General features: G+C 39.8%; 1 protein-coding gene across 1 annotated transcript; it reads right to left on the minus strand.

The window, feature by feature from the left end:
- Positions 1-504: 504 nt before the first annotated feature.
- On the minus strand, positions 505-8,980 carry LOC125017510 (lactase-phlorizin hydrolase-like). Its single transcript, XM_047600780.1, has 15 exons — positions 8,865-8,980; positions 8,013-8,055; positions 7,244-7,922; positions 6,511-7,156; positions 4,861-6,411; positions 4,501-4,766; positions 4,115-4,405; positions 3,817-4,015; positions 3,334-3,536; positions 3,139-3,245; positions 2,832-2,963; positions 2,496-2,719; positions 2,038-2,274; positions 1,571-1,603; positions 505-1,476 (listed from the first exon to the last, which is right to left on the minus strand). The coding sequence occupies exons 1-15, from the start codon at positions 8,950-8,952 to the stop codon at positions 1,265-1,267; spliced, it is 4,911 nt and encodes a 1,636-aa protein (XP_047456736.1). The 5' UTR covers positions 8,953-8,980; the 3' UTR covers positions 505-1,264.
- Between the last annotated feature and the right edge of the window lie 283 nt (positions 8,981-9,263).

Below are 9,263 nucleotides of genomic sequence, written 5' to 3' on the forward strand. Positions count from 1 at the left end.
TTATCTGTTTGATATGGAAGCAGATCACTTTAAATGAATGAACTGCAGCCACGATTGACCATGGACATGGTACCTTTGCTCCAGGTCACAAAACATTTATCTTCTTTAGATGTTCTCCACCCTGACAAATTTAACTTAGCAAGTGGAGGATAACGTTTTCTTATAATTGATCAGCACTATCTATGACATGTCTCAATGTAGAAATCACCCACACGCACTTTCTATGATCTTGAATGAGCTTCAATAAGATGCTAGTGTTTCGTATTCTAAATCATACCAGCACCCCAATTAGTGCTGAATCAAATAGCATCACCTCAAGTTATGTTTTGGCAGTTGTAATACTTTTTATTTTATTTTTTTTTAAACTTCTTGTATTCCTAGTACTTTGGTCAGTTTTTTTTACCTTTCAAGTAGCCGGAATGTGGGTTTTATTACGTATTTGACAATGGTCCAGAAAAAAACAAAAAACAAATGTTTATAAAAAGAACGACTATTACTAGAATATTATAAGGCAAAATCTTTATTTGGATGAGGTGATACATTTTGTAATCTGATGATTTGCAGATTCAAGCCAAGTTCAACCTTAACTCTACATGAAAATGAGAACAGATTCAAATAAACTCCTGTTAAAGTGGTATCCCATGATCTGGGATCTGGGATATGCTTGTCACTAAAATAGTGATTCCATAGTAAAGTAATTCACATTGAAAGAGCCTTAACTGTAAGACTGGTGGCCAGGTGCTCAGAAGACTGTGATAGTGTAATCCTACAGTGACCTCTAGTGGCAATGAGCGATTTCTGCGCCACACAGCTCCAGATTAAAGAGGAGCTATGTGTATCAGAACTGTAGTCTTCTTGGATGAATGGTAAAACATCTTCAAGGAACTCTGCAAGTCCCTTTGCCCTTGTTCAGGCTAGTTTTTTTGTACCATGACCTGGATGACTGAATCTTCATCAAGACATTATATTATTTTAATCTGAACAACACAATTATATTTTACCTTATGAACAAATCATTTCACATAAGAAACTGGATTATTAACAGAAAATAAATGGTACTGATAAATGGCACAACAGATGACGGACTTCAGAAAGTTGCAACTTGCTTGAACATGGTTCAATATATTTTGTTTCACAATGTAATGCAGATCATGTCCATTAAATATGCAATATGTTAAACATATTAAATAAATTGTAAATTATAAGTAGGCTGTTAAAGCCTTCAGTTAAATTGTGCTTCTATTACACCTGAGTTTGTTCACTCTTACAATCTTTTCTCCAGGCCTATACTGTCAATGTTCTGCTTTTTCTTAGATAGTTTTTTTGCCCTAAAGGCAAACAAAGATAAACATATGACTCCCACCACTGTGACAATCAGTAGAGCAAATGTGGTGCTGAGTCCGACCTCAGCGTCACTGGCGGAGAGCTTCATACCCAAGAACCACACAGCAATGTCAGTGACTGGTCCACTTGTTCCTTCACAAAAGACAAGAACCCAGGATGTCATTTTCATTTTGAACTCATCCATTCATCTTTCAGAACAGGAAAGACCAAATCTGTGTCACTTTACCTTCAGTGGTGGTAGTCATTGGCGCAGTTGTTCCTGCACAAAAGACAGACACCAGGGATTATTTTCTTTTTGAACAAGCTGATGACCCTAAATCTAAACTTTTTTTTCAGGCTACATTATTTTGGGAAGGCTTATTCGTTTGTTATGCAATAACACCACTCTCTAATAAGAATAGCCCGACTCTGTCTAAAGGAAAAAAACATCTTCATACGGGAGCCTTGAACTAATTACACTTTTTGGACTTTTGTTAAAAGGGGAGTTGCTTTGTATTCTCACAGTAGTAAGACTCTAGGAAGTCAACTGGCAAACAAATAGTCCTCCCTTAATGGTACCTGGTTGTTTTTACAGTGAAGTTTTTGTGCGCTCAAAATAAATGTGGTATTCATATACATGCATTTATCATTGGCACCTTCCATTCATCCATTCATCTTTCAGAACCGGTAACCCCCAAATCTGTGTCACTTTACCTCCGGTGTCAGGGTTCAAGCACTCATGGGGTCCTAAGGCAGGGTCTGGGAATCCGTTGCATTTTATCATGTTGACATAAAACGATGCAGAGGCCTTGGGCACTCGAGGAAGTGCAGGGTCTGAGCGGTTGACGTAGAAAAGGCCAAATGTTTCTGTATAGCCAGCGCCCCACTCCAAGTTGTCCATCATTGACCAAGCAGTGTAACCAATAAGATTCACTCCATCCAGCAAGTAAGCTGAAAGAACACAAATATTACCTTTAAAAATTGTAAATACTCATGATGAATGTTCAATTCATATGAATAGTATCTAGTTTCTAGGTTATTTTTATAAGAAAGAACAGAATTGCAAACAAATTATTTTCCTGCAGACGTACTTTATATGAGACATCATTATCTTTGTCTCTCCTTTCCCTCTGTCCTGATCTTAATTGTATTCCATGAGAGTGTCTTGATACCTTTCAGTGCCTCGTTGATGTACTTGTCATAGTAGTAGATCCTGTGAGTATCATTTAGGTCAACAGGGCCACGCTCTGACACTCCATTCTCTGTTACAAGGAGTGGTGGATTTCCATACTCTTCCTTGATGAACCTCAGTATCCTACGGAATCCAAATGGTGCAACTCTCAGCCAGTCTGAGCCTGCTTCCAACCAGGTACGATCAGACATTTGCGCTGCACCCCTGCAAAGGTCATATCAGTTGGATTTTAAAGTTCCGAGAGCATGGAAATAAAAGAAATTATTTGAATTAATCAGAATTTCAAAGTAAAATTAAAGGTGATGGTGTTGTTTACTTGTCTGCTTCGTAGTGCACAGTGTTTCCATGGTCCACATTGAATGCCAGGACACTGGTGTAGTGGTTGAATCCAAAATAATCATAGGTGCCGTTAATTCTCTTGATCTCCTCTGGAGTAAACTCAGGCAGTCTAAAACAATGATGGAGAAACTGACTTTACTGAAGAAATGGAAATTTAAAATCAGGATCGGCAACACTTGTGCTAAGTGTACTAAACATACACTTGTAACAGATAAAAAAAACATGAAGTTATATTTAACTGAAATTATTTCTCTTTCTAGTTTGAATTTTAGTCTGTATAATACCGAGATTTTGGTAGACCAGATGCCAGACTTCGCTCTCGGATGATTGTCCTCATCAACTCAGGGTAGTCACCTTTAAATATGGGATGAGCAAACCACCCAATGAAGAACTGCACAAAAAAAAAAGAGACAAAATAAAAGTATGTTTGAGATTACTGCCATACAGATATCTTGTAAAATAATGAAGAATTGGCGTACCTGCAGTACACGTTCTGCTGCATCAATATCTTCCTGCTTATAGGGATTTCTGGGTTCTGTCCAGTCAGAGTTAACGGAAATGGAGATAATGCCTTTTTGTTGGGCCCGGTATTTGTCATTGTAGACATGCCAAGCCTCAGCATGTGCTTTAATAAGGTTGTGAGCAACAATGTAGGGCAGAGTGCCTGGACGGTCACTGATCCCTATAAACACAGACAGATTAATAGACACATTTATAGCCAATATACTGAAGTTTTTTTTTTTGTTATTATAGAGAATAAATACCATGATTTGGCCAGTAAGGCAATGACAAATTGCAGAGCAACATTTAATTTTACTTAACAACTTATCACTTGATGGCACTAACAAAATATACTCAGTATTAATGCCATTGTGTGAATTCCACTTTAAATCAGATTTTCACACCACACACAATAACAGTTTAGTTTGTGTAATACAGAGAGTCCAGATGCAACAACATACCTGGGGCCATACCTCCCTGGCCATAACCAATATAAGCTACATTGAACGGCTCATTTATGGTGATCCAAACTTTCACTTTGGGGCCCAGACGACTAAACATTAGGTCAGAATATTCCTTGAATCTTTCAACAACAGTCTCATTCTCCCAGCCCCCAATATCTTCCAGAGCTTGCGGAAGGTCCCAATGGTACAGGGTGACCTGACAGTGAAGGAAAAATAGTTAAGATTACCAAATTGACCAATTTACCATTACAGGGTGTTTTTTTCTTTTTGAGATGCTGGAAATAATCAAACATACACATGGCTCAATATTTGCAGCAAGCAAAGCATCCAACACTCTTTGGTAGTAGTTGATTCCAGCCTCATTAATGTGTTTGGTGGTGCCATCAGGAAGTACCCTTGGCCAGGATACGGAGAGACGATAATGGGACACCTTAAGGTGCTTCAATATCTTGATATCATCTTCTATTCTATTGTAACTGTCACAGGCCAAGTCCCCAGTGTCATGATTTCTAATTTTCCCTGGAGTGTGACAAAACGTATCCCAGATGCTGAGACCTTTTCCATCTCCTGTCCAAGCCCCTTCAATCTGTAAACAGCAAATGTATAAGATAGATTTCAATAGATGAAAACAGAGTACTTGAAATTCAAGCATTAATGTTGGGGCGTCATTTCAACAGTTACCTGGTATGCAGCTGTAGCGGAACTCCAAATGAAATCTTTTGGGAAATGTCCATAAATCTTCTCCTCTAAATTGTTAGGGAAACCGTTATCTTTCATGATGTTGTGGTATAAAATAGCAGAGAACTTGGGTGACCTTGGCCGGTTTGGGTTACTGAAGTCCACTTGGTGCAGCCCAAATCTAAAGTTGTATCCATTCCGCCACTCCAAAGAATCCATTAGTGTTGTTGCCACGTAGCCTTTCACCTTCACACCATCAACTTGAGAGGCTTTAAAAACAAACACAAAAATTAATTATCAAAATGTAAAACAGCTATGGTAATCATAAAATGTATTTTATGAAATCTGTTTATAGCAGTGCACCTTTGAGAGCCTCGTCGACATAGGTCTTGTAATAAAACATTCTTTCAATATCATCCCAAGTGGTCGGATAGGGTGTAGGCACTCCGTTCTCAGTAATGTAAATGTCTGGATCTCCATACTCTTCTCTGATCCAGTTAAGGAGTCTTCTCAAGCCCCACGATACAGCTCTCTGGTACATATAGGCTGTACCTGGTGAACTGGCCTCCTCTGCTAGTGAAACATCCCAGTCAGATTCATAGGACGGAGGGTCAAATGGAGCTGTACTGTGGCTTCCTATCTTTGTTGTGTAATGATTTATACAGAACATGTCAGCAGTTCCCTTGACGAATTTCTTCTCTTCTTCAGTGAAGGAAGGTAGCCTTGACTGTGGAAGTTCGAGTAGGTCACTTTTGTTTGCAACTTGCCACTTCATTGTCTCAGGATAGTCACCATTCTTGAAAATGGGGTGTGCAAACCAACCCAGTTGGAACTGTAATGCACGGTCAGCAGCCGCCACTTCTCGGATATCGTTGACATCTCTAGGTTCAACCCAATCAGCATTGAGGGCAATGGAAACCAAACCACGTTGGGAATTGCGATACTTGTCATTGTATGTATGGTAGGCCTTGGCATGCGCTTTGATCAGGTTGTGTGCAACTCTGTACGGAGCAGTTCCTGGTTGTTTAAAATTTGGTGGGATCTCTCCAATTCCATAACCTGACCACGCAATTGTGTGAGGCTGGTTGAAGGTCATCCAAAATTTCACTCTGTCACCAAAGGTAGCAAAGCAGAAGTCACTAAAGTCATTAAAAATGTCAATCAGTTGAACATTTTCCCATCCATTGATGTCTTGCAAAGCCTGTGGGAGGTCCCAGTGATAAAGTGTCACCATGGGGGTGATTTTGGATTCTAAGAGGCCATCAATGAGTCTATTGTAGTAGTCAACACCTTTCTGGTTCAGGGAGGAACGGCTACCATTAGGAAAGATCCTGGACCAGGACACAGAGAATCTGTAAGACTTCACCTCCATAGCTCGCAGCATGTACAGGTCTTCATCAAGTCTGTTGTAACTATCACAGGCTACATCTCCATTAGCATCACCAGCAACACTGCCAGGTGTGTGAGTGTAGACATCCCAGACACTGGGCCCCTTCCCATCTGCGTTCCATCCACCTTCAATTTGATAGGCTGAAGTTGAAACTCCCCAACTGAAGTCTTGTGGGAAACTGCCATAGTGATAGATTGATCTCTCGAATTTTGACTGACGTGAGAACTTCTCGAAGACGGTCTTTGATTTAGCTGGAACCTCTGATGCTGGTAAACCTGCTGAACGGTGGGTAAGTGGCATTTCTACCCCTTTGAAAACTTTAGATTTGAGTGAACGAAAACCATTTTTCTTGATCAGCTGGTTGTAGAAATAGGCTGATTGCTTTGGGAGTCTTGGTCTGTCTGGAACTTCAAAGTTGACATAGTGAAGACCAAATCTCTGGCTGTAGCCTTGTTTTCCTTCAAATCCATCCATGAGTGACTGCACTGTGAATCGCTGAACATCCACTCCATCAGTGATAATTGCTATGAAATGGATGCACATAAAGCACAAAGTAAGAATTAATCCCACCTACATTAAATATTTATTTATATTTATTATCAGACATGTTTCCAAACACTGACCTTTCAGGGCCTCATTGATGTAACTCTTCATGTACTCAATTCTGCTGGTGTCATTCAGGCTGTCCCCACTGTATTCTGTTGGCATCCCATTCCCAGTTATGTAAATAGGGACTTTCTTAACATTTAGATATTCTTTGGAAATGTAGTTCAGGAGCCTTCTAAGTCCCCATGGTACAGAATAGATATAGTCAGAAGCTGTAGAAGGCCATGAGGGGTCCACATGTGCGTGGAAGTCACCAACTCCCTGAGGACTAGAAGCACACTCACCATTACTGAATCTGACCAAACGAGAAGTATAATGGTTTAACCCAAAAAAGTCAGCAGAACCCTTTATCCTCTGACTCTCTGCGGAGCTAAAAACTGGAAGGACGGCAGGGACAGAGCCTGTACAGTCACTTCTTTTCTTTTCAACCTGTGCTTTGAGTGTTGGTGGATAATCTCCATTTACAAATATGGGATGTGCAAACCAGCCCAGCATGAACTGCAGGTAGAGATCAGCAGCTGCTATGTCTTCAGCTTTAGAGGAGTCTGGCTCAACCCAGTCAGAGTTCAGTGCAATGCCCACTTTCCCACCTTGAGTGCTTCTATACTTGTCATTGTAGACATGCCAGGCCTCAGCATGGGACTTGAGCATATTGTGAGTGACCTGAAAAGACCAAGTTTATAAGGTTAATGCATGAGTGCAACCATTAAACTACATACAATTTCCTTATATTTAGCACATAACTCTGACCTGATAAGAAGAAACAGCATAATCCTTTATGCTGGGGGCATGCTCACCAGTGCCATACCCAGCATAACTCTCCACCCAAGGGCTGCTGAATGTGTTCCAGGTCTTGACCCTGTCTCCAAATCTGGAGAAGCAGAAGTCTGCATAGTCTTTGAAGGCTTCAATGATGGCAGTGTTTTTCCATCCACCGTTGACCTGGAGAGCCTGAGGCAGATCCCAGTGGTAGAGAGTGACAACAGGTTCTATGCCAGATTCAATGAGAGCATTGATCAGCTGGTCATAGTAGAGAGCCCCTTTCTCTGATTGACTGCCCCGGAGGCCTGAAGGGAAAATACGGGCCCAGGAGATGGAAAACTGGTAGGTGTTGACTTGAAGACCTCGCAGGTGGTAGAGATCGTAATCCACCTTGTTGTAACTGTCACAAGCTAAGTCAGCCGTCTGATTCCCATAGGCTAGCCTTTCATGGCCGAAATGGTCCCAGATGGACTCTCCCTTCCCACCTGCTTTCCAGGCACCTTCAACCTTGAAGGACTCACTTGAGGTGGCCCATTTGAATCCAGTGGGGAATGATTCATTAAGGAAAGCATCTCGTTCCACTCTGTTCTGGACCCCAAAGGTCTGCCAGACTTTCTGATAACTGTTTCCAGACACTGTCATCCCAGTGTGGTCTGGAACATTGCCACTTTTAGAAAAGAGAAATGTATAAAAAACATAAATACACATGAAAACATCATTGGAAAGGCATATGTGTTTCACTGGGATAAACTCTTACCTGACTCGAACATCCTGCTTGTTCAGCTTGCCTTTCTTCAGGACTGTAATATGTTGAAGACAGAGTTACTGATAGTTACACTGTCATCGGGTAAAATTAATATGGCATCATCTTCTCATCTTTATTTGACCAGTCTGCATTTATAATTTCATCCTGTAGTTGTCTGCACTGTCAGTTTAAATAACAACTCTGTATTAGCTGTTACTGGTTGTAAAAAAACAAGTGATAAGGTTGTGGTACATCTTGCGTGTGATTTTCCATGTAACATTTTAATCGTCTATATATGGACCATTTTGAACTAATCACTGCCAATGCTGAAATATGAAAATATTCTCAACAATGTAAACTATTATTGTTATCATCCTGTAGTACTAATTACAGCTTGCACATTGACTTGTGTTATGGAAAACACAGAGAATTGGTCCCACTGGTCTTGGTCATTGTTTTGAAGTTGTTCAGCTTCTTTAGGTAGATGTGCAAATTGTCCTAGATCTTTTCTTTTTATATCAAATATTTTTATATTAAATATGCTATTAGTTAGCTACGTAAACTTTTCAGTGACATCAGACAGACATGAGTTCACTATAAAATTTAACTGTAGAAAATTTTTAGCTTTTCCTTGATTTGATATATTGTTTTTTTTAGCAGTTTGTTGGTTTATTTGTCACAACAAATGATGTTGTCAAAAAGAGAAGATTGTTATACCTAAATACATATGAATTAAAGTTGAAAAACACATATCTATAAGAAATATACACCTACATACATACATAAAAGAGAAATATTCTGTACTGTATGTTCTTGGTAATATCGCTAACCATATCACATTAACTGAGCTATGTAAAGACTTACCTTGTAGATTATCTCCATTCACCCCGCTGCTCAGACTTCCATACAAACACAAAAAGTACACACACAAAACCCCCAACTGCTCCTTCATGGTGGCTTTCAGTGAGTGGACTGAAATTATCTAGTGATGGTCATGGTATTTAAAGCAACAGTGTTTTTTTCTTACTGGATTGTTAAACAATTAAGATTGGTATCACATGACAATTATTGCACGTGTGCAGTGTTTTATTGCAGTTGTGTCATAAATTCAGAGACACTCTGGACTCACATGTGATAACTGCTTCCAACTTGTGCTCATGCTCGAAGTCCTTGAAATACGATGTCTCAGTACGCTTTTTAAAATGTTCAAATATTAAATGAAATAAAGTATCATTTGAGGTCAGTACAAAGTATTTTGAGGTC

This window comes from Mugil cephalus, chromosome 12 (genome assembly GCF_022458985.1).
Source record: "Mugil cephalus isolate CIBA_MC_2020 chromosome 12, CIBA_Mcephalus_1.1, whole genome shotgun sequence".
In the NCBI taxonomy this organism is placed as follows: Eukaryota; Metazoa; Chordata; class Actinopteri; order Mugiliformes; family Mugilidae; genus Mugil; species Mugil cephalus.

What these genes read in the sequence shown, in the direction of transcription:
- LOC125017510 (XM_047600780.1), bottom strand. Translation starts at nt 8,952, where the DNA reads ATGAAGGAGCAGTTGGGGGTTTTGTGTGTGTACTTTTTGTGTTTGTAT. An exon ending in ATGCTGTTTCTTCTTATCAG is followed by an intron (nt 7,157 to 7,243) that starts GTCAGAGTTATG and finishes TGGTCTTTTCAG; the next exon opens with GTCACTCACAATATGCTCAA. An exon ending in CTGCAAATATTGAGCCATGT is followed by an intron (nt 4,016 to 4,114) that starts GTATGTTTGATT and finishes CTTCACTGTCAG; the next exon opens with GTCACCCTGTACCATTGGGA.